This window comes from Triticum aestivum, chromosome 7D (assembly GCF_018294505.1).
Source record: "Triticum aestivum cultivar Chinese Spring chromosome 7D, IWGSC CS RefSeq v2.1, whole genome shotgun sequence".
Classification (NCBI taxonomy): Eukaryota; Viridiplantae; Streptophyta; class Magnoliopsida; order Poales; family Poaceae; genus Triticum; species Triticum aestivum.
In genome coordinates, this window is record NC_057814.1 from 588,984,079 (window position 1) to 589,008,379 (window position 24,301).

Sequence of the window (24,301 nt, forward strand, 5' to 3'; positions counted from 1 at the left end):
TGTCCGCCTTCCCTTGGGCGAGCGTCGCCGAGACCTACCCGCTCCTGCCGCTGCCGCCCGACAGCACGGACTGCTTCGTCTCTCTTGAGGATTCATGCGATGGATTGTTTCTCACAAGCATCCGCACGGGCACCCCTGCTGCTGCTGGAACATCTCGCTACATGGTCTCCAATCCAGCTACCGGTGAGTATATTGTGCTGCCTCACTCTGGCTACGCGGGCGACTGCTGTCGCGCTTACCTGGGTTTCGACAGTGGCGTGTCCACTCAAGAGTTTCATCTGTTCGAATTTGTGCTGGAACAATCCCAATCCCTGGTTGTGCGACGAGTGAACATTTACTCTTCAAAATCTGGTGTGTGGGTATCAATGAAAAGCCAATGGGACAGCGAAGTTAGCCTGTGCTGGGGTCAACCAGGTGTTTTCCATAAGGGGTGTCTGCACTTGCTCATACGTCAGCGTGGGTTGGCAATAGTTGATGCACAAGGGCTAAGATGGAGAATCATTCCACTGCCAATATCAGTTGATCCGAGTTTCGCGGGTTTCATCGGAAAGTCTGCAGGACAGCTATTTTATATCGACTCCGACGATACGGAAGGATATGACTCGAACACATTTTCGACCATATCAGTTTACGTTCTTGGTGCTGAGATCTATCAGTGGGATGGGACTCACCTGGATGACAAATGCATGCATTGGAAATTGTTGCGCAAGCTTTCAAATGTAGCTCCAAATGTGATGTTTCAGCTCGGCTTCGACCTTGAAGTCATTGGAGTACATCCACATGCCAACATAATATTCTTTATAGCTCATTGGAACAATGAACTGATTGCATACGATCTGGATCATCATGAGAGCACAGTTGTATATCATGTTGAGCCTAACTACCAGAAGTTTAGGCCTTTTTTCTCTTATGTGCCCTTGTTTTCCCGTCTACCACTGGATGGAGGAATACGGTTGGCAACTCCAAATTGATGAAAGTTCTGCTGATTAGAAGTTGGGCAGTCATCAGTGAGGTGCTCTGTTGTGAGAGTATTCTTCACAAAGATTTTCGAATAGAGATGTTGTTGTTTTTTAAAACACCAACTTCAGTTTTCAGTTTGATCTGTAGTTCTGTACTCATTTTCATATCTAGGTCTGTCTCTTGCTGCATGTTGGTACGAGTTGTAGTATGTTGACTATGCCATTTCATGTGCAACAAGTAGAGCTGTATGAGACTTTAGTGTGTTCTATTTTGACATGTACCTGGTATCTCTATTAGAATATTATGTTCTGCTATGAAAAAGGCATAATCTGATATGTGCACACATAATCTGCAGTGGTCGGTTCTATCTAGGTGTTTGCATTGCTAAGATTTACTTGGTCTTTTTTTTTGCTTTGATGTTAGATTCATAGAAGTTTTCAGAGATGAGCAGCATATATGTGATCATGCTATCTTAAAGGGCTGAGAAAATGTCAAATGTTGATGATTCATAATTCTAGCTGGTTTATCAGAAAGTGATCATAATCTTCTAATGGGACTTGAACAATTTCTTGCTCTTTTTTTCTTCTAATGGCTCCAAATTGAAACTATGACTAGAGTTCTAGTTTCGTTTCGTTTTCCCTGCCCTCATTACTCCATTAGAACTTTCAGTTTAGTTGGTTTGTGATCAATTGGTGGAGTGGGCTCCGGGCTAGCCCCCCTCCTGACGCCGCGACAATTATGTTTCTATACCTTCCTCTGTAATTAACTATGTTCCAGTTCCGACAGTTTCACTCATCACCAACCAACGAAATTGAAAACCATCTGTGGGATCTTCGTTTCTCTCCAGACCTGATTGCTTTTTGTATTAAGTTTTCAAGATTCTGTGCGCAAAATCAAAAGTCCTAGTCCTGCTTTTTTGGGCTTGCCTTGCCTCTACCAGTGTCTGTAGTCTACTGATCACTCAGTTGTAGAGTAAAACTAACCATTTTAGGGACGTAGCTAGCAGAACAATGATAGAATTTTTTTTTCCAGTAGATAAGCATGTCAGGGATACTATGAAACTTTTTGATCCAGTGCTTGTTAAGTTTAGCACTTAGTACATGCATTTTTAGCTAGAGTTAATGTAATTGTATTGATGTTTAAGCTATCACTTTGTAGACCTTTTGTTGGTCTAACCTATGTCCTTTCATACTCACTGCTTCTGTCCTGGCCTCCTGCCTTTATTAATTAAGGTTGGACTACTTTTGTTGCATCGATTGGTTATATACTGCTCTTCGCATGTAACTTCTATTGTCAATGTGTGTTCCGCTGAATAATGTGAAGCATATCACCTACTAAAACCTTGCATACCCATTGAACTGTTCTACTATCTCTTACTAGTAATTACCTACGGTTATATCTTTACTCCTTGACATAATTTTGTTAGCTCTACACCACTTGCTGGTAGGTCAGTTTGGGTTGGCAATAGTTGATGCAGAAGGGCTAAGATGGAGAATCATCCCGCTACCAGTTGTAGAAAGTGTTAATCCGTGTTTCTCCGGATTCATTGGAAAGTCTGCCGGACAGCTAATTTATATCGACTGTGGTGGTATTGAAGGACACGGCTCTAATGCATTGTCGACTATATCAGTTTACGTTCTTGGTGCTGAGATATGTCAGTGGGATGTGACTCACCTGGATGACAAGTGCATGCGTTGGAATTTCTTGCAGAAGCTTTCAAATGTAGCTCCAAAGAAGATGTTTCGGCTTGGTTTCGACCTCGAAGTCGTTGCAGTACACCCACATGCCAATATAATCTTCTTTGTAGCTCATTGGAAGAATGAACTGGTTGCATATGATCTGGATCGTCATGAAACCACAACTGTGTATCACATTGATCCGAACTACCGGCAGTTTATGAACTTTTTTCCATATGTTCCATTGTCGTCCCGCGTACCACTGGATGGAGGAATACGGTTGGCAACTCCAAATCAATGAATGTTCTGCTCATTAAAAGTTGGGCAGTCAGCGGTGAGGTGCTCCGTTGTGTTCTCAAGAGTAATATTTACAGAGATTCAAATACAGATGATATTGTTTTGGAAAATGCCAACTTCAGTTTTCAGTTCAGTTGGAAAATGCCAGCTTCAGTTTTCAGTTCAGTTGGAAAATGCCAACAAGTAGAGCTGCATGAGATACCTTAGTTTGTTCTATTTTGACATGTACTACCTTGTATCTCTATTAGAATCTTATGTTCTGATATGAAAAGGCATAGTCTGATATGTGCACATTCAATCTGCATTGGTTGGTTCTATCTTGGTGTTTGCATTACTAAGATTTACTTGCTGTTTTTTTTGGGGTGGGGGGGTGATGTTAGATGCATAGAAGTTTGTATATGTGGGAAGCATGTATTGTGATCACGCTATCTCAAAAGGCTGAGAAATGTCAATGTTGATGATCTGTAATCCTAGCTGGTTTATATCTGTATCACAAAATGATCAAAATCTCCTAATAGGACTTGGAACCGTTTCTTGCTCCTTTTCCTTCTTCTTCTAATGGCTCCAAATTAAAACCATGACCAGAGTATGTAGTTATGTTTTCCCTGTCCTCTTTCGATCTTTCAATTTAGTTGGTGTGTGATATGATTCCACTATGAGAGGCACTAATATCTTCCCCCTGGAATTAACTAGTATGTTCCAGTTCCAACAGTTTGAGATGAAAGTGTATCCCTGATTTAAAGCTTTTCACTATTCACCAACCAATAAACTAAATATTTTAGCCCTCACCTATGGAATCTTCGTCTATATCTGAACCTGAGTGTTTTTTCTAGCAGTTTTCAAGATTCTATGTGCAAAATGAAAGGTCCTAGTCCATTTTTCTTGGGCTAACCAGAGTATTTGCCTTGTCTCTACCAGTATCAAAACAGATAGTGTAATTTGCACTATGCTGATCACTCAGATGTGGAGTAGAATTAATCATTTCAGGGACATGTTTAGTACAATTATAGAATTGTTTTTTCCAGTAGATAAGCATGTCAATGTGTATTCCGCTGAATAATGTGAAGCATATTGGCTGCTAATCCTTGCATGCCCATTGAACTGTTCTATTCCCTCTAGTAATTATCTACGGTTATATCCTCACCCGGACAGAATTTAGAGAATCATTACCTGTTCTTCTGTAGCCATCTCTGCCTTACTGTGAGGCAGCAAGAAGCAGTCTACTTTATGTTGGGTTCTTACTCTGTTTTGCAGACTCAAATAAGCAGCGTATCAGTCACACGAAACCTCAGATTTGATGCAGAACTCATTGGTTGGCTGTCCAAAGCCGTGGGGTTAGTTTGCTTAGTATACTCACTAGATAGTTTTTAGCTTTCTCTGTTGTCCTTTTCTTGCTTTTTTTCTGTACAGTTCGAATGTCTGATACCTTATCTGTTTTTTCTAATTATTTGTTATTACCGCAGTGCAGCGATTTTAGACTGATCTAAGCCCAGATTATGCTGTGGAAGACAGATTCATCAGAGGTTGCCTGATCTCAGCCTAATCTTCTACCCCTTTCAAGCACAGTTAATGTTCGGATGCCAGTTCTTCAAGACAAGGCGGATGCATCGACCAAGCATCCATCAGTTCACTTCCATCAGCAGGCTACGTTAGCACGGCGACTTCGTTGAGATTGTTGGATGGGTACCTGTAGACTACGATGCCCAAGAAACAATGGGTAAACTCAAAGTCTGTATAATGTTGGTGAAATTTGGGGACATGAATAAACTTAAGCAAGGCGAGCCTGCCAGGCAGCGGATGGGTGGGGCTTCTTTGTGAGGCTTGAGCCGCTGGCTGCAGATGACTATCACCCCGCAGCAGCTACGCAGGAAACGCTGGATGGACCGCACCATGCCGAGGCAGAGCAAGATGAGAGTTGCAGCCTCTCGTTCTGGCTACATCGCAGATTCAGAGAAATATTTGCTGGCTCATTCATATGACACCTCATATTTGGCAATAGTGACAACTTTAGAAAGACCTGTTGGTGACCACACTGAATAGCTGCCATCTGATCCACGGCGTTCTTCGTGGCGAACACCGCAGCGCCGAACACAAGTCAGGTTTGGAGACCCTGTGTGCCTATGAGCCGCAGATGCCTGCGAGTCAGGTTTGGATAAATATTCAAACATGATATTTGAGAATAGGAGATTAAATTGAAGAAATCATTGTTAACAATGGCAAAAGCAACATGTGGGCATGGGTCAAAACCAATGAAAAAAATAGCGCGCTACAGAAAATAGCGCCACCCCTAAAAATATGCTATTTGCGTGCTATAGCACGCTATAACGTGCTATTAGCGAGACATTGTACATTGAAGGATTTAGCGAGACAATTCTCTACACGCTATAGCGTGCTATTAGCGGCGTTATAGCGCGCTATTTTTTTCAGTGGTCAAAACAAGGAATATTTACTTTGACATTCTAAAAACTTGTGATGTATCTTGAGTCCAAACTGTAACGACTCTCATGTTTAATGACGATTGAGGTGTTTGGAAGTATTGTTTGAACTTAAGTGAATAAAATGAAAAAAATATCTATTGTGTGTGTTAGGGGGGGGGGGGGGGGGGTACTGAGGTTAGTGTATTTCACCTAATTTTGCAAAGCATGCATCCTACTTGGTATCTCCTCAAGCTGACACCAAGTTGCACCAATATCATGTTGAAGTTAAACCATCTTGCCGACTTAAAATTTGACAATATTTTGTGATGTATGCTGAATCAAACCTAACACAAAACGGTAGCGAATGGTTGAATTGTTGAGACATGTGAATAATTTTTCCAACTATATTCGAAAATCCAGCAAACAATGTGAAAAGAAGATTAAAAACCCAAATGTGACCATGGAAACAAAACATGGCACTCTAACAGAACTTGTGACCAACTCTTGTTTAAGTGTTTTAAAGCATTGGCCGAGTAAATCCTGAAACAAAGATATTTTCAAAAGTCAAATAAATTTTTGGAAAACCTATCTTTATTTATTCTTCACAATGAAGATAACGAGATAAGGGAGGCAGAAAAAATGGAGAATGCGGTGAGATAACGAGATAAGGGAGGCAGAAAAAATGGAGAATGCGGTGAGCGTGGATCGAACACGCGACCTTCAGATCTTCAGTCTGACGCTCTCCCAACTGAGCTATCCCCGCTTGTTGAGTATTTTTCTAGGTTTACTTATTTAAATACGGCGGACCTACTTCATATTTACTTGGCTCTTCAAATTTTGTTACTCATGCAAGCCCCAGAATCTCCACGTAGCAGCGATCAGTGAATGTACATCAGGATTACGCATCTCTTGGAACCGTAGCATAGACTTCTCGGCATGTTTTGTATGCGTACTTAATAATGTTCTTTCATTTTACCCGCCCAAAAAAAAAATGTTCTTTCTTTTTACGTGGAACAAGGAAATCTATGATCTGTGGAACACTCGTAAAAGTCCAGAACAAGCGCAGTTTAGTTAGGCAGTACATACTACGGCTCATAGGAAATTGTTCAATTAGCCTCCAAATTTTCTTCTGGGGGAAAGGCTTTGCAACACTAACCTAACCTCCAAGAACACAGCCCGAGAATGGAGAGCTCAACTCACTTTCGTCCGTCTTTGGGCTGTAGACGATCTGCAGCACCGCTTTCTTAACAGAAGCGAATGCATCAGTACAAGAGCCGCCGGTGCCACAGCTCCGGCGAGTAATCTCTTGGACACAGGCGACGTCAGGTACGTACGGTCTTGCAGGTAGAACGGTAGAAGCAGCTCCTTCCCGGCCTCTTTCCTGGCAGCCCTTGCACCGTTGAGACGCCTCCTTCCGAAGCTCGGGCGTGAGCTCATCCCGAGGGATCACCATCGTCAGACGCCTCCTTTCCAAGCCCTTATTGGCAGCCGGGTGCTCGTGGCAGAGCTGGAATTCCCTGCTGCCCTTGAACAATGGGTGCACCAGCGTGGCCTCTCCGATGACACGGTCGTTGTGGAGGTCCAAGTCACAGGGTCGGCTCGTGTACCGGTCCCCGGCGCCTAGCTCCTTGCAGACGTTGCACTGGAACTCCGCGGCGCCGGTGGCCATCAGCTTCAGCTTGAGCTCCCGGTGGGCGGGGTGGGACCGTGGGAGATCTCCGCAGGATGTGGCAAGGTTGTCAAAAAACGGTATTTTCCTTTTTCGGAGGCGGACGTTTTAAACTGGGTGTATATGCAACCGTTTTTCTTTCTAAATATAGTTTTTGCAAAGAAGTCAAAAAATCATGATTTTTTGTGGCAACAAACATGAACAAGTGCTATACTCATGTAAAAAAATCGCCAAGGAGTGACTTTGATGGTATCATGGCCGGAAAAAGTAGTCAGTACTACTATTCGCACTTTTTGTCCTCGAATTTTTGTTTGTCTTGCCCAAAAGTCGACAATATATAGTTTTTAAGTCAAGATGGTCGCGCTGCGGCTGGCATGGTATTGTGCAGGGAGAATGGTTCGTTGATATTTGCGGCATACAGATATATCTTCCACTGTAATGATGCCCTGGAAGCGGAAATTCATGCTCTTATGCAAGGTATGGCACTGGCCATTCAACACTCGGATAGGCCTGTGATTGTACAATCAGATTCTTCAAATGCTTTGGCCATCCTCTCGAGTGATACTCTTTCTAGGTCGGCCTATGGTCATCTAGCTTATGAGATTAAGGATCATTTGGTAGTTAGGGAGTTTGTTCCTCTAAAAAGAAGTCGACAATATATAATTTTCTTTGGCGAACTTTTTTACACGAGTACGACAAAAGGTCGAGTTTGTTTCCTAAAATTGTAAGATTTTTTGGACCATTTCCTCAATATCTAGTTTTTTTTTTGGCATATCGAGTGCATATGCACTGAGAGCCAAGGCTTATTTCCCCTTTTTGCATGCTATCAAATCCATGTAGCCTTTCCAGCTATGGTCTACTTCTGTGTAGCCTCCAAGCATATTCAGAAATAAAAATCAAATTGGTTTCTCTCAACATTCTTATTTGGGCGAACCTGCCTGATATATGCTTTCTTCGAGAATGCTTTTGCTACATTTTTCATGGGGTGTGGCTAGGTCTAAGTTGACTGAGACTTATCCCTTTTTTTGCATTAGAACGATTGAGATCCAAGTCTTAGTCAAGTGGCATAACATACAAGAAAAAACAAAAAAGAAAAAGAAAACTTTGTATGGATCTCAACGTAAGATCTCGCGAATATAGCATCGACTGAGACATAATCAAGTCGCAGTCGACTGAGATTTCACAAAGTCCCTCTTTTTATGATGTGAATCCCTTGTCGTTCAAGGTTGATGTTGTTTCCACCGGATATAACTTAGGGCTGTGCAGTGGCGGTGCCAGGAATCATATCATGTGTAGTCAATTGGGTGTTGTGTAGTCAAATGTAGTATGTATTTATAAGATTTTGTTGCCTGATTTCTACTTGTTGTATGATGTATTTACAGAAATCTGTGTAGTCAATTGACCTCACAGGTCAAGTGTGGCTTCGCCACTGGGGCTTTGAGTTTTCTTGGTTCTGTCTGGTGAGCAGTATCGATCACCATTTGCTTTTTCAGGCAATGAACAGTCTGTATGTTAAGGTTCCGGATTGCGAGGTGTAGGGCTGGAATTCGAGCCGAGTCGAGCCAACTCGGCTCGACTCGCTAAAGCTCGTTTCGTTAACGAGCTAGCTCAACTCGACTCGTTACTATAACGAGCTCAAATTCAAGATTGGTTTGACTCGTATAACTCGCGAGCTGGCTTGTTTAGCTCGTTAAGGATATGAACATAAAACCTTACAAATATGATAAAAACGAACATTGTTTGTGAACATTGTACATGTTTAATATGCACATTTTACATTCGCAAGTAATCATTTTTATCATATTTGTAAGGTGCCTTGGGCGGCTGGGCCTTGTGTTGTGCGTCTGTGATGCAGGGTGCTTGGCTGATCTCTTGTACCGAGCCTAACGAGTTACACGAGTAATCGTGAGATCGGCTCGTTTAACTTGGTTTATAAACGATCTTAAACTAAAGCTCGGCTCGACTCGTTACTCTTCGAGTTCAAGTCGATTCGAGCCGAGTCACGAGCTACTCATTTAACTCGCGAACTTCGAGCTTTTTTTCCAGCCCTAGCTGTATGTGATCCTCCCCCCTCCCGTGTCGTCACTCCCTTGAGTGACCGAGGGAAACCTTGGCGACGGGCTCAGGCCCTCCTCTCCCCTCCTCCCCTCACTGTTGCCTTGGCATGCTGGTTGGGCTTTGCTCGCCAATGTCAATGGCGGCGTGGTGTTCCCTCTTCCCCTGCTTGGTGTAGGTTGGCAAGGTTCGACGGAGTCAAGTTGCGGCACGATGCATGCATAGGACGGGGCCACACATCAGAAATAGCTGGCCGCGGGTTGATGGCGGTGGTGTGAAGGCTCGTGGGAGGCGGGGGTATGCGACGTGCCTACGACGGCAGAAGGACTGGGAGCGGCTCAGATCTGGCGCCTCATGAGTGCAGGCGGCATGGTTCGCAGCATTGACGGGGATTGGATGACCACTGGTTGTGGCTAGTTTCGGCAGCCATAGTCTGTTGTGGTCCCCCTCGTGGTGGTGTGTTTTCCAGGCTTCGGCCAAATCCACTAGATATGTTGCCTAGTCATTGGCAGGCGGCAAGGGTGGTGGCTAAGGCCCATGGGGTGGAGGCATGGGGCACGACCCGTGGTGGCGAGGCGGAGGTCTTTCCCGAGTGTAGTGGCCTCGTGCCGGTGCTGCAGTCGTAGTGTGTGTCGTCCGATGGATTGGCGCCTATGGCCACAGATGAGGTGTCCTGTGAGCTTGTGTGGGCCAAGGACAGTGGGTTATGGTCAGGGCTTGCTGGGTGGCGAACATCGGCATCCATGGGGTCATGTCCGCCCGGTCCACCTAGACGGTTCGGGACACAGGGGTTGATGGTTCCTACAATGGAAGCATGGACCCTGACTCGGTGGCTGATGTCGGCTAGGAATGGAAGGAGGTGACTTCTGCTCTTCCTGCCAGGGTTGGTGTGTTGTGATGTGTGCGGTTGACGGTGTCTCGAGACATGGATGCCGGTGTGCAGGCCCAGATGGCAGTTTGCATGGTTTTGGCTCTCCGGCAGGCATCATGGCGGCGGCGGTGGCTATGCCTTTTGGTCGTGTGGGCGGCGAGGGGTGTAGCGGTGGGTTGCCTGGTCTTGTTCTTTGTCATTGACATGGAGTGGCGCCGCCCAGATCTGGATCTGGAGGTAGGTGTTCGTCACAGTTGCCATCGATTCCTCCCTGACAATGTTCCGCACTTTGGCGCCAGTGGTGGGGACACGAACGGGCGCGGCTCTCCTCTTGAGGACGTCATTGTGGTTCTCCTCTCCGTGTCGGGTTTTCGGGTGAAGACCCTTGTCCGTTCTGAACTCAACAGCGGTGACGCTTTGCTCCGCTCCCCTCTCCTGCGGACGTTGTCATGGTATTTAGGTTTCCTATTGCTTGGTTTGGTGTTGTGTTTCAACTTAGCTTCCTACTACATGCGATTAAAACGTTTCAGTGCCACTGTCACACTTTCTAGCTACTGGGCCATCTCAGGATTCCAAAATAAGACTCATTGATACTACGGCCCAGAACTAACCGATGGCAATTAAGGCTCGGTGGTTTTCCTTTTCCCCCACGGGAGACGAGAGAGATCACGACGGTGGTGGAAGGGTTACTTTCTTTTCGTAGCGGCCGCGTCTACTCCATCGTCGGCTGAGAATCGTCAAAGAAAAGAACTCCTATCCATGCTGGGTTCTATAATTTCGTAGCGGCCGCGTCTCTGGTTCGCTATAAATATAGGCCGGCTAGAGGAGACACGACCACGAGAACGAGCAAGCCAGGGAGCAGTTGATCCATCGGCCAACAAGCAAAGATGCAGATCTTCGTCAAGACCCTGACCGGGAAGACGATCACGCTCGAGGTCGAGAGCAGCGACACTATCGACAATGTCAAGGCCAAGATCCAGGACAAGGAAGGTATGTACCACCATCGATCAATCTCATCGCCGGTGGCCGGCCACTAGCATCTATCGACCATGCTGAACCTACTGTTGCTTATCGATTGCAGGCATCCCTCCGGATCAGCAGCGGTTGATCTTCGCCGGGAAGCAGCTGGAGGACGGGCGCACTCTGGCCGACTACAACATCCAGAAGGAGTCGACGCTGCACCTGGTTCTCCGCCTGCGGGGCGGCAGCCGCGGCCAGTACATCATCATGGACCCCAGCCTCCTGCAGCTCGCCCTCAAGTACAAGGAGAAGAAGATGATCTGCCGCAAGTGCTACGCGCGCCTCCCCCGCGGCACCACCAACTGCCGCAAGAAGAAGTGCGGCCACAGCAACGAGATCAGGGCCAAGAAGAGGTTCCTCGACAAGCATATCATGTGAAGAAGAAGAAGAAGAAGCAGCAGCACAAGGCCTATATATATCCACCGCCGTCCAATATGATAGATTTGATTTCGTGTTATATAGTAGTACAGTAGTATTTTACCAAGATAGTCTTAAGTCTTACTAGGTTTTAACTTTTATTAAGCCATGCGAACTAGTCCGCGTCGATCGGATGCGTGTATCGAACCATTACTGCGAGTTATTATGGATGTCTAATGACTACACATCTCTGTGCCCAGATTTTGTTTGTCTGTTTTTCGTTCATTAGCCAACATAATTATTTTCTGAACGCCACAACCACAACCGTAATCTCTTGAACGACAGTAAAAATGACGCAAAGGAACAAATCATATAAGCACACCTTCTTCTTGTGCTTGAACGTTTTGTCCATGGGCAGGCCAATGGCAAAAAAACAAACCAAACTTGACTCGAAGCAAAGCATCGTGTATGGGTGATGTTTTGCAGATCACGGGAGCATGCTGGATTGGTTAAACACCTGAACGGCATCGTGTATTGTTTGCCTTGTGTTGTCTCAGTGGTCATCTTAGCAAGAAGCGCTCGTAAACTTTCTGGTTTCATCTTACTTGTGCTCGCGCTGCTGTCCCAGCGGTGCTTGCACTGATGAGAAAATAGGCAGTTTTTCGATTAAATTAATCCATGAATGAATCATAAGCATGACATGGACAGCATTGATAACACACTGATTACAATCTAACAGCCCCGCAAAAAAAAGATTACAATCTAACAGAGCATGCTGTACTACGCACATAGTAGAAACATCTACGTATATTGCTAGTACTGCTACAACAGAAAAAACACGAGAGGGATAAACGATGTATACCCTCCAATCGGCCACGCGGCAGCGGTGGCGGTGGCAGCAGCCGCGACATCCTCAGCAGCCTTCTTGTCGACCTCAGCCTTCTCAGCGGCGGCACGGTCCGCGTCGGTCGACATGGTGATGACGAAGGTGATGCGGACGTAGATGAACAGAAGCGAGCAGTCGCGTAGTCGCTACCCAAAAACCTAATCTCCCCTCTCCCGTACAGGATCCGGAGAGGCGGGGTTTCGGAGGCCTGCTCTCCCGTCAACCGTGTACGCGGTGAACGGGACGGAGTCGCCGGCGGCAGCAGCAGCAGAGGAACAACGTGGGCGTGGAGGCGGAGATGGAGATGCGTTCTGTTTTCGCGGCGGCTAGGGTTGGCAGCGCCCCACATATATATGTGCGGCCGCGCGTGGAGAGACGTGGGCTGAACCCACGTCCAAGTCGGTAGCCCATGATCCGACGTCTCAGATCGTGGCCCTACCTGTCAAAGACTCTCCGTTCCTGACCGGCAAAAAGAAGCGCATAGGAGTGAGCTTGGCTCAATCCCGCAACCCGCAGCGCGTCGTGACGAGGCGAGCGGAGGAGGAGGAGTGCGCGAGGGCTTCTTTTCTTCTCAAGCTCCAATAGCATGAGGGAGAGAATCCCTTATAAACCACTCCAACTTTCCTTCCACTTCTGGGGTGGGACTAAACTTCTCACCACCTTGTCATGCCACCTACATGGGCCCTTAGAGATTAAATCTGAAATTGTCATATGGGCTCTAGGCCCATCTCATATTTCAACAATCCCCCACCAGATCTCAGGGGCCCACTTGTTCTTTGTTCCAAACGTTGTTTTGATATACCAACATCTCAGTGGAGACCGATTAAGGTTGAGCTCCGCCTAGACCAAGTAGTTACACTCCTTCACAACGGAACAATGGACTATGCCTTAAATTGTCAGTTTGGCGTCAAGAAGTTTCACCACAAGTCTCACTGATACGAGGCTACCCAAGGCCGACCCCTCGGGTGGAGCATATTAGTCACACTCCTGGCCTGTTCACGAGCTTGCTAGAGATCACTCCAATCTCATAGACTGTGACCAGCAGTCGGGCTCATATAGATGTGTTCCTCCAAAGATCGCTCTGTAGGATAGCATTTTGCTTATACATATAAGCCTTGGAACACATTAAGACAGTAGTCATCCTTCCATACAGTTTCCGAGAGTATTGCATCTCCAACGGAGTGGGTTAGTAAAGTTACTCTCCTCAGTTCACCGCTGGCTTGTTTTCCCAGGTCCTACTTCACGGGATCTCCGATCACATAGGTTGGGTTACTACCATGGCAACTCATGTGGGTCTCATACCCATCTCCCTTGATGCGCTATCTATCACAACACGTGATAGCCCTTTAGTGAAGGGATCTGCCAGATTCTTAGCTGTTTGGATATAATCCAACGCTATCACTCCGGAGTTTCTCAATTTTCTGACAGCTTTCAATCTCATTCTTATGTGTTTGTTGGACTTCATGTTGTCCTTTGAACTCTTCACCTTGACAATAACTGTTTGATTGTCACAGTTCATAAGGATGGCCGGAACCGGCTTCTCAACCACTGGCAAGTCCATCAACAGATCCCGAAGCCATTCTGCTTCGCCACCCGATGTGTCTAATGCTGTTAATTCTGCTTCCATTGTCGATCTTGTTAAGATTGTTTGCTTTCAAGACTTCCAGGAAACAACACCACCTCCAAGAGTAAACATATACCCAGTTGTGGCCTTCATCTCATCAGCATCAGAGATCCAATTCGCATCACTATACCCTTCAAGTACCGACGGGTATCCGGTATAGTGAAGTCCATAGTTCATAGTACCTTTCAGATAGCGCATAACTCTCTCAAGAGCACGCCAATGTACATCACCCGATTTGGAAACAAATCGGCTCAGTTTGCTAATAGCAAATGCGATGTCAGGCCTCGTTGCGCTCGCTAGATACTGGAGTGAACCAACAATCTGAGAGTACCTCAATTGATCTATAGCTGTGCCTTTAGACTTTCGAATCAGCACACTAGAATCATATGGTGTTTGAGATGGTTTGCAGTCCGAATATTCAAAGCGACTCAACACCTTCTCGACATAATGGGATTGCAGAAGTGTAATCCCACCCTCATCATCTCTCAATAGCTTGATGTTCAAGATAACATCAGCCACTCCAAGGTCCTTCATCTCAAAGTTCTGAGATAGGAAAGTCTTAACCTCCTCGATCAACTTGAGATTAGTCCCAAATATTAGTATGTCATCAACATACAAACACAATATAACTCCTTCGCCCCCACCATAGCGATAGTATACACATTTGTCGGCCTCATTAACAACAAAGCCAACAGATGTCAACGTTTCATTAAACTTGTCATGCCATTGCTTTGGCGCTTGTCTCAGGCCATACAAAGATTTCACCAACTTACACACCTTTCCTTCCTGACCATCTATCACAAAGCCATCAGGCTGTTGCATATAGATTTCCTCCTTTAGCTCTCCGTTCAGGAAACCCGTCTTAACATCCATCTGATGAATGAGAAGACCATGCGAGGCCGCCAATGAGAGTAATACTCGAATGGTGGTCAGTCTGGCCACAGGTGAATAAGTGTCGAACAAATCTTCTTCTTCTTTCTGGGCGTAGCCCTTGGCCACAAGCCTAGCCTTGTACTTTTCTATCGTACCGTCGGGCCTAAGCTTCTTCTTGAACACCCAATTGCATCCCAATGGTTTGCAACCATAAGGACGTTCAGTAAGCTCCCAAGTCCCGTTAGCCATGATGGAATCCATCTCGCTACGGACCGCATCCTTCCAGTAGTCAGCTTCTGGAGATGCATATGCTTCTGAAATAGAAGTGGGATTATCCTCCACGAGGTATATGAAGAAATCATCACCAAAGGTCTTTACAGCCCTTTGTCTCTTGCCCCTACCAAGGGTTTCCTCATTATCCTCCTCAGGATTTTCATCATGTGTTTGTTTATAATATTCCATCGGAATGGCAGGTTCAGGAGTCTCCTCAGATTCCTGTCTAGAAGTGCTTTGTACATCTCTCATGGGGAAAATGTCCTCAAAGAATGTAGCATCCTTAGACTCCATAATTGTACCGACCTTCATGTCAGGTACCTCAGATTTCACTACTAGAAACCTATAGCCAACACTATTCATAGCGTAGCCCAAATTAACACAGTCCACAGTCTTTGGTCCAAGCTTACGCTTTTTGGGGATCGACACATTAACTTTCGCCAAGCAGCCCCAAGTACGTAAGTACAAGAGTGTTGTCCTTCTCTTGGTACACTTCTCATAAGGAGTGATCTCGTTATCCTTTGTTGGAACTTTATTCAGGACATGACATGATGTCATTATAGCCTCCCCCACCATGCCTTGGATAAACCCGATGTATCTAACATGGCGTTAACCAAATCAGTTAGAGTACGGTTTTTCCGCTCGGCAACCCCGTTTGACTGGGGTGAGTAGGGAGGCGTCCTCTCGTGAATAATGCCGTGTTCCGCAGAAAAGGCATCAAACTCTTTCGAGAAGTACTCTCCACCACGATCTGACCGGACTCGTTTAATTTTCTTTTCAAGTTGATTCTCAACTTCTGCCTTATAGATTTTGAAGTAGTGTAGAGCCTCATCTTTAGTATTTAATAGATACACATAGCAATATCTAGTGGAATCATCTATCAAAGTCATGAAATATTTCTTTTCACCTTTAGTCAACACACCATTCATCTCACAGAGATCAGAATGTATGAGTTCTAGTGGTGCCAAGTGTCTCTCCTCTGCTGCCTTGTGAGGCTTGCGAGGTTGCTTAGATTGCACACACGAATGGCACTTAGAACCTTTGGCTAAAGTGAAACTCGGGATTAAATTCGATTTTGCTAGCCGCGTCATAACGCCAAAACTAATGTGACAAAGACGTGAATGCCAGACTTCAGATTCATTAACACTCAAATGAATATTGTTCACGACTTTATTACATAGATCTGCAAGAGAAAGGCGGAACATGCCTCCGCATTCATAACCCTTTTCAACAAATAGTCCATATTTCGTAACAACTAATTTATTAGACTCGAATACCAACTTAAACCCTTCTCTACATAGAAGGGAGCCACTAACGAGGTTCTTCTTGATGGCGGGGACATGCTGCACGTTCTTCAGTTGCACGATCCTTCCCGAAGTAAACTTCAGATCGACCGTGCCAACACCAAGAACAGAAGCACTCACACCATTCCCCATCAGTACGGACCCGTGACCTGTGGCCTGGTAAGAAGAAAACAATGAAATGTCAGCACACACATGAACACCTGCACCTGTGTCGACCCACCAATCGGTGGACGGACAAATTGAAAATACAGCAAATAAATTACCGTACCCAGATGCACTACTCTCATTGTTGCTCACAATCATATTGACAGACTTGGAGTCCTACCCTGGCTTCTTGTACTTGTTTGGGCACTTGTTGGCCCAATGTTCAACCGAACCACAAGTAAAGCAGCCCTCATCCTTCTTGTTCTTCTTGAAGGTCTTCTTACCCTTCTTCTTAAAGTCGGCACTCTGTTGGACACCGTTCTTTCCCTTGGGCTTGTGGGAATTGGAGTTCTTCTGATGCACCATATTGGCCACAGAAGTTCCTTCGACCCCTTTTCCGTGCGAGTCCTTTGCCCTTGAATTCCGCTCAACACTCAGATGGCCAATGACATCCTCCACAGAGAATTCACGCCTCTGATGTTTCAGAGTGGTGCCAAAGTTCCTCCAGAAATTGGGGAGCTTAGCGATTATGCAGCCCGCGACAAACTTGCCCGGTAACTCGCACTTAAGAAGCTCAAGCTCCTTAACAATGCATATTATCTCATGAACCTGCTCCAACACAGGACGGTTTTCAACCATCTTGTAATCATGGAACTGCTCTATAATATACATCTCGCTCCCTGCATCGGCTGCCCCGAACTTAGATTCGACCGCCTCCCACAAGTCTTTGGCAGACCGCATATGCAAATATGCGTCAACCAGCTTATCTCCAATCACGCTCAGAACTGCCCCGAGGAACACGACAGTGGCCTCCTTAAACACCTTCTTCTGTTCAGGAGCGATCGTTCCTGTGGGAGTCACACCGGCGACCCAGAACACGTTCATGGCCGTGAGCCATAAGGTGGTTTTAGTCTGCCAACGCTTAAAGTACGTCTCCGTAAACGGCGGTGGCGGTGGCAGCAGTGGCGGTGGCAGCAGCCGCGGCATCCTCAGCGGCCTTCTTGTCGGCCTCGGCCTTCTCAGCGGCGGCACGGTCGGCGTCGGTCGACATGGTGATGACGAAGGTGATGCGTACGTAGATGAACAGAAGCGAGCAGTCGCGTAGTCGCTACCAAAAACCTAATCGCCCCTCTCCCGTACAGGATCCGGAGAGGCGGGGTTTCGGAGGCCTGCTCTCCTGTCAACCGTGTACGCGGTGAACGGGACGGAGTCGCCGGCGGCAGTAGCAGCAAAGGAACAACGTGGGCGTGGAGGCGGAGATGGAGATGCGTTCTATTTTCGCGGCGGCTAGGGTTGGCAGCGCCCCACATATATATGTGCGGCCGCGCGTGGAGAGACGTGGGCTGAACCCACGTCCAAGTCGGTAGCCCATGATCCGACGTCTCAGATCATGGCCCTACCTGTCAAAGGCTCTCCGTTCCTGACCGGCAAAAAGAAGCGCATAGGAGTGAGCTCGGCTCGATCCCGCAACCCGCGGCACGCCGTGACGAGGCGTGGCGAGGCGAGCGGAGGAGGAGGAGTGCGCGAGGGCTTCTTTTCTTCTCAAGCTCCAATAGCATGAGGGAGAGAATCCCTTGTAAATCACTCCAACTCTCCTTCCACTTCCGGGGTGGGACTAAACTTCCCACCACCTTGTCATGCCACCTACATGGGCCCTTAGAGATTAAATCTGAAATTGTCATATGGGCTCTAGGCCCATCTCATATTTCAACATGCACCCTTTTTTTTCTTCCAAAATCTGCCCCTAGGGATCTCAATTTCATTAAAAAAGAAGAGGGTTACCCGGCTAATTAACGGAAAACCGGGCTAAAATCGTTACAACAGCCCACACAGGGCAACCCGGCCGACCTGGCCACCCACACAGAGATACACAAACGCCGCAGAGAAGAACCACAAAGTCAAGGTCGTCACCAAGCGTCATCGTCATCACTCCTCCACGAGCCAGCAACTCTGTCTTCACCATCGACTTCCGCCAACGAAGCCCTCGTCCCACAAATGCCGGAACCCATGCCGGCCAAATAGTCGACCGCCGGTGCAGGCGTTAGATAGCTCTGACTGAGAAGACCACCAAAAAACAGGAGAAATGGGCAGAGTTGGCGCCAACCAACACCTCCTCGAAGACCACCAGCCACTTGTCATCGTCACCACCTAGCACTCCAGGGCAGCTCCGAATCCGCAACGGCATGGCGAGACATAGAAGAGACCTATCGAGCACGTCGAGGATGAACCGACAACTGAAGCCCTGCCGTGACCCTGCATCGCTGGCCATCATCATCGTTGCCAAACTAGACGCCACACCACCACATTGCTAGTTGGGCACTAGCCAACCGCAACGTCATGAGCGTCTAGCACATGGAGAGCACGAACGAGATCCAAAGGTCTTCCAGACGACGCCCCAAAGAGGGAAGCGACGATGCCGACGTCGTCGCTTGACCCGACCGGGCGATAGGCTTTCACCCGAAGAACTGAATCCGAGAGTGTGCAGGGGGTGAACTCCACAATGACGCCTCCAAGAAGGTGCACAGCGCCCGCGGACGCCGCCGCCGTCGGCCGGCAAGAAGCCGGCAAGCTTTCGCCTGGAGCACCGCCCAACACCACACCCCCACGCACCATGCCTCCGCTAGCCGGCACACCTCCCGCGAAGCCGCTGTGCCGACTACCCGCGAGAGCCACCACAATCTCTTTCTCACCGCCGACAGCCTGGAACCAGCCGCCTGAGCAGAACCAGTTGGTCGTGTTCTGCATGGTGCGAATAGGCGATGCTAGGATCCTAGTATGATAACAGGTCGCCGGGGTCAACATGAAACAAGTAGTACTAATGTATCCTCTAAAAAAAATCATAAAATGATCGTGAATCCAGAAAAAAATTCATGATTTGAAAAATGTTCGAGAAATCATAATTTTTTCATGCACTAAAAAATGTTCACATATTCAAAAAAGTTTGAGTATTCCAAACTGTTCATGAAATTTGAACAAAAATTCAAGAATTACAGCAATGTTCATGATTTTTTTAAATGTTCACAAAAACCAAAAATTGTTCACAGATTTCAAATATTGTTCCCACAAATTCAGAACAAAAAATCTTTGTTTCAAAATAATATTAGCTGATTAAAAACAGTTCATGAATTCAAAAAATATTAATGCATTTAAAAAATGTTCATGAATTTCAAAAAAAATTCAAAAATTGTCTGCAGCTTCAAAAATGTGGACGTGTTTCAAAAATGTTGGTGATTTTTCTAAAAATCATGAATTCAATAATTTTTCATGATTTAATAAACGTTTGAAATTTTGAAAAAAATGTTCATGATTTTAAAAAAATGTTCACAATGTCAAACATTGTTCATAAAATAAAATATGATCAGGAAAAATTGAAAGTGAAAAAAGAAAGAAAATAATAGGAAAAAGGAAAAAAAGAAACAAAAAATAAAAATAAAAGGGAAAAGGAAAGGAAATAAAACCAGAAAAAACAAAGAAACGATAACCCCGTTCGGAATAAGCACTAAAATGGGCGGCCCACGCTCTCGATCGGTCACACTATGTGGTGCTGGAGTGTGCGCGCTAGGTCTCTCGTGCGTAACCTACGCGCCAAATAGGATCGCCATTAGAGAAGTAGATAATCTTTTTGTTTTTGAGCAAAAGAAGAGTAGCTTTTTTTTAGCGGTGCAAACGAAGAGTAGATAATCTTTTTTCATTTTGAGAATCAGAAGAGTAGATAATCGATTGATAAGGAAGCGTTTAATTTTGCTGGATCAAATTCTACGGCCCAAGCGGCCCAACCAGTTGCCCTGTCCTTCCTTTTTTTCTAGAAAATGTCTATCCTTTCCTTGTTGATATCTTCTTCTGCCCGTGATCCATTGCAATTCCCTGATCGGATCCACACCCTGAGCAAGCATTGAGAGGAGACGACGGGCCGCCAGCGCCGGCGCACCAAGCCGCCAACGTGCTGTGTGTCAATCGTGATGACCGAGCATGGCGATGAGACCACACGCCGCCAGCAACGCAGCACCATGCCGCCGGCGGGGCCTGCCTTCCCACTCCACAGCGACGACGTCCTCGCGGAGATCTTCCTCCGCCTCGGCCCTCTGAAACCCTCGCTCCTGCGCGCGTCTCACGTGTGCAAGCAGTGGCGAACCCTCGTCTCCGACCCCGGTTTCCTACGCCGGTTCCGTGCGCGCCACCGGCAACCCTCGCTCCTCGGCGTCTTCACGCAGCAGCACGGAAAAGCTCTCTTCCGCTCTGTTGTCGACCCTCCTGTTATTCCTTCAGAGCGCTTCTCCCTGCGAGGCTACGGCTCGTGGGATCTGCTTGGGTGCCGCCATGGACGCGTCCTCATCATGAACCACACTGAGGGGAAGGCCATTGTGTACGACCCCGTTACCGGCGACCAGCACCACATAGCAGTTCCTTGGGAGTTCCGTCAGAATGACGTGGTTGCTAATATCAATGGTGCGGTGCTCTGCACGGGCACGGCCGACAATGCACGACACATGCATGGCGCGTGCCGCTCAAGCCCCTTTAAAATCGTTTTGGTAGGCGCCAGTACGGTCTACATAAAGCACGACGTGCTAGCGCTAGTCCAGGCATGTATTTACTCGTCAAAGACTGGCTCGTGGGGCAACAATGTCTCCGTGGTGCAACCATGTGACAACTACATTGCTGGTCACCATAGCATCTTTGCAGGTAACGCCCTTTACTGGTATATTCCTGGCAGTATAATAAAGTTTGATATGGGCATGAAGAGCCTACGTGTGATTCGGAAACTTCCTGTTGCAAAAGATTGCTACGATACAAGCCATATTATCCGCTCAAAGGATGGCGGTGTTGGCATTGCTTTATTGTCATACCCTACCTTTCAAGTGTGGGACATGAAGAATGTCAACAACAAAATCAATTCTCGTGGTGGAACTACATGGGTGCCGCGGAAGCCTATTAATCTTCAGCTAGGATGTGGGAGTGGTATAAGGATGAAGCAAGCTATAGTGGGGTACGACGAGGACGGGCATCAAATCTTCTTTCGAGTGGGGAGCAACATCTTCATTGTCGAACTTGTATCAATGAAGTCCAGTAAACCTTGGAGAAGCTATTCTACACGCAAATATCATCCTTACACGTGTTACTATACCGCAGGTAATTGCTCATCCATAAATTGTTGAGTTATATATTACTCCCTCCGTTCATGAATATATGAAGTTTTAGTAGTTCAATATCCAATTATTTTTGCTAGATTGTTCCCGCGGGATACCTCTTTCGTTCTTTGAAGTGTTCACCACAAACTTAAATTTAGTTATCCATTTTTCTTCCTACTCGGATGTAAGAATATCATAGCCACATCATTCTTGAAGTCTTAGATTAGCTGTTAGAATATGAAACTATATTTAGAATTGTTTGTGCCATTAAGATGCATTGTCAATACATTCTATATGAAACCTTTATGAAAATCCTTTTACCTATTTAAGGTAGATAAGTCACATGTAATTTTGATGGGAAATATTATATCATAAGATCTTAGAATACCGAGATCTAAAGGGAACATTATAACTTCATTTTACATGCAACATTTATCATAGCAAGAGTTTTCATTTAGACATAGTTATAGCATAAAAGAATCATTAGATGTGAAAAACTTACTCGAACTTGCCTCTTCATGATGTTTTAGGATAAGGTAATGATATTCTTCATGTAGACACCACATAGCTGAAATTTGTGGAGAGTAAGAGGAAGAGTAAGAGCAAGATGGCAGGCCTTTGGACGTTTTGTTGCATTTCAGATAGAATTAGCACTCAAAGAGTTGGTTTTCCGCTTCCTACTTATGCTATTTATCAATTGATCACTGCTTGCAGCCCTCGAAACTTCTGCTGATAATGCAAGTATGACATACGGTGGAGACCAAGAAAATACTACTCAAGGAGGAAGCGTGCAAATTTAAGCGGCTGGCAGTGCCTGTGTGTATAAGTTGAACTTGAGTATTTCATTAAGACAAACAGATGAGCCATCTATTTATAAAGAAGTTTGATTAGTCTAAAGTTTGGAAAGTTTGGCATGCTACAAGTTCAGCAAGGACCCAACTAAACCTGGGCATCCTCCGGTCCGGGCTTGGCTTTGTAAAGCCCGGCCTCAAAATCTCAAGCCTGAGCCCGGCCCGGCCCAGCTCAAAACATATGAACAGTGCTCTTTTTTATTAAAAATAATGGTTTTCAGGGTATTTAACTCGTATATTATACCTATATTTGTAATAAAATAATGATCTATGCCTTGTTCGGGCATATCGAAGAGATAAAATCCTATGTCCTGTTTTGCTTGTATTGATTGTGGATGAGATACAAAGTACAAGTGATCTACCGCGAGATCGTGTGTGAATGAAGCTATCCTCTACGGTCCTGGCAACTCAGTTTACATAGATACCAGGTTGCCTAGGGTTACACATAAGTCGGTTGTTCCTAGGGGCAAATACGTCGGAGACTATCTCAAAGCCTTGGGGCATGCAAGTCTTTGGATCATTCCTTCTTGGCTTGCTTGGTCACGATGAACGAGGCCCACCAGTTGATAGGCTTAGGGGGTCCTTGGCCCAGCCCATAGGACGACCAACCAACATGCCGAGCACCACTAATCCATGACTTCGTCACTAGTCCCTGAACTGGTGTTCAAGCCGACGATGCTCCTCAGTCCTCCGAACTTCTTTTCGTCTTCGGTTTTCCAAGCTGGTTCATCCTTGCGCAGTTTCCGAAGTTGGTTTTCACTGGTTGAGTAGTCTTATAATCATCTATTTATCTTGTGCATAAAGGGATGGATCAAAGTTGGCTAATTCAGACGTGGCATCCAACCAAACATGCGCAGATATCTTTTTGTAGCATAAAGATTGTTTTTGGAAAAAAGTTGCCCATGCAAATATTACTGGAAATGATTAGCGTTTAAAGTCTGCTTACATCAAGCAAAGCAATTCAGGCTATTGACGTTGTCAAGTGTGTGAATGCAGGAGCAGAAAGCAATTCAGGCTATTGACGTTGTCAGGGATGATGCATCATTAATCATAATGTGTCCTGCCGAGAAACGAAGCAAACTTAATCCAATGGGATTACATGAACTCCCACACAGCCCCTCAATCTATCATGAATAAGCCTTTTTTAAGCGAAGAAAAGGCTCCAGACCCCGGTTCCATTCCATTTAATGAAACCAACAGTCCTAGAACATTCAGCGCAAAAGATCATCCCACGTCATTCAGGGTAAATCCGTTCATTTTCTGAATGCCCATAGTTAGCAGGTCTCATAGTTAGCAGGTGAGACCCACTCTGATGGATGACACGTGGCATTCACAAATCACAAAGCATCTAATCTCTCCCCCCCTGATTTCAGGTGGGGGTGGGGTAGATGCTTTGTGATTTGTGAATGCCACGTGTCATCCATCAGGATGGGTCTCACCTGCTAACCCGTGAGACCTGGTCTCATAGAATTATTTTCCTCATAAGCCATCGTTTCATACGACGGAATGAATCTCCACCAGAAATTAGTGTGATTTAGCTGCTTACCTGTGACAATTTCTGGTCCATGTATTGACGAATCTGACCGGGGGGGGGGGGGGGGGGGTGGGTTCTTGGCAGCAGTTGCTCAATCCGAGTGGACACGCGAAGAAAGAAACCGAAGATGCCGCGGGATAGCGGCCTAGTTCTGACAATTGATTTCCTGAAGGGAAATGGCTGTATGATCTACGACGCGAGGCTCTCTAGGGTTTCATTTCTTATTTCTTATCTCATGGCTCCAGATTTCTGAGAGAGAGAAAGAGAGAAGGGTGACTGACCTGCCTTGGAGGGCGTCGCCGAGGCCAAATGCCGGCCTCCCTCTCGGAGTCGTCGGTCCCGCTTTGATCTCCACAGTGAGACA

The 24,301-nt window shown here is 46.2% G+C and overlaps 2 protein-coding genes, 1 non-coding gene and 1 pseudogene across 3 annotated transcripts; 2 read left to right on the plus strand and 2 right to left on the minus strand.

The window, feature by feature from the left end:
* Positions 1–6,040: 6,040 nt before the first annotated feature.
* On the minus strand, positions 6,041–6,113 carry TRNAF-GAA (transfer RNA phenylalanine (anticodon GAA)). The gene has a single exon. It is a non-coding gene; the product is annotated as a tRNA-Phe (tRNA).
* A 393-nt stretch (positions 6,114–6,506) lies between these two features.
* On the minus strand, positions 6,507–7,569 carry LOC123171354 (uncharacterized; annotated as a pseudogene).
* A 3,150-nt stretch (positions 7,570–10,719) lies between these two features.
* On the plus strand, positions 10,720–11,567 carry LOC123168513 (ubiquitin). The gene is made up of 2 exons (XM_044586395.1): positions 10,720–10,935; positions 11,027–11,567. Exons 1-2 carry the CDS (start codon positions 10,833–10,835, stop codon positions 11,341–11,343), a joined length of 420 nt encoding a protein of 139 aa, XP_044442330.1. The 5' UTR covers positions 10,720–10,832; the 3' UTR covers positions 11,344–11,567.
* An 8,727-nt stretch (positions 11,568–20,294) lies between these two features.
* On the plus strand, positions 20,295–22,618 carry LOC123168512 (uncharacterized). Its single transcript, XM_044586394.1, has 2 exons — positions 20,295–21,553; positions 22,267–22,618. The coding sequence occupies exons 1-2, from the start codon at positions 20,386–20,388 to the stop codon at positions 22,350–22,352; spliced, it is 1,254 nt and encodes a 417-aa protein (XP_044442329.1). The 5' UTR covers positions 20,295–20,385; the 3' UTR covers positions 22,353–22,618.
* Positions 22,619–24,301: the final 1,683 nt, after the last annotated feature.

What these genes read in the sequence shown, in the direction of transcription:
- LOC123168512 (XM_044586394.1), top strand. Translation starts at nt 20,386, where the DNA reads ATGACCGAGCATGGCGATGAGACCACACGCCGCCAGCAACGCAGCACC. An exon ending in CACGTGTTACTATACCGCAG is followed by an intron (nt 21,554 to 22,266) that starts GTAATTGCTCAT and finishes CACTGCTTGCAG; the next exon opens with CCCTCGAAACTTCTGCTGAT.
- LOC123168513 (XM_044586395.1), top strand. Translation starts at nt 10,833, where the DNA reads ATGCAGATCTTCGTCAAGACCCTGACCGGGAAGACGATCACGCTCGAG. An exon ending in CAAGATCCAGGACAAGGAAG is followed by an intron (nt 10,936 to 11,026) that starts GTATGTACCACC and finishes TATCGATTGCAG; the next exon opens with GCATCCCTCCGGATCAGCAG.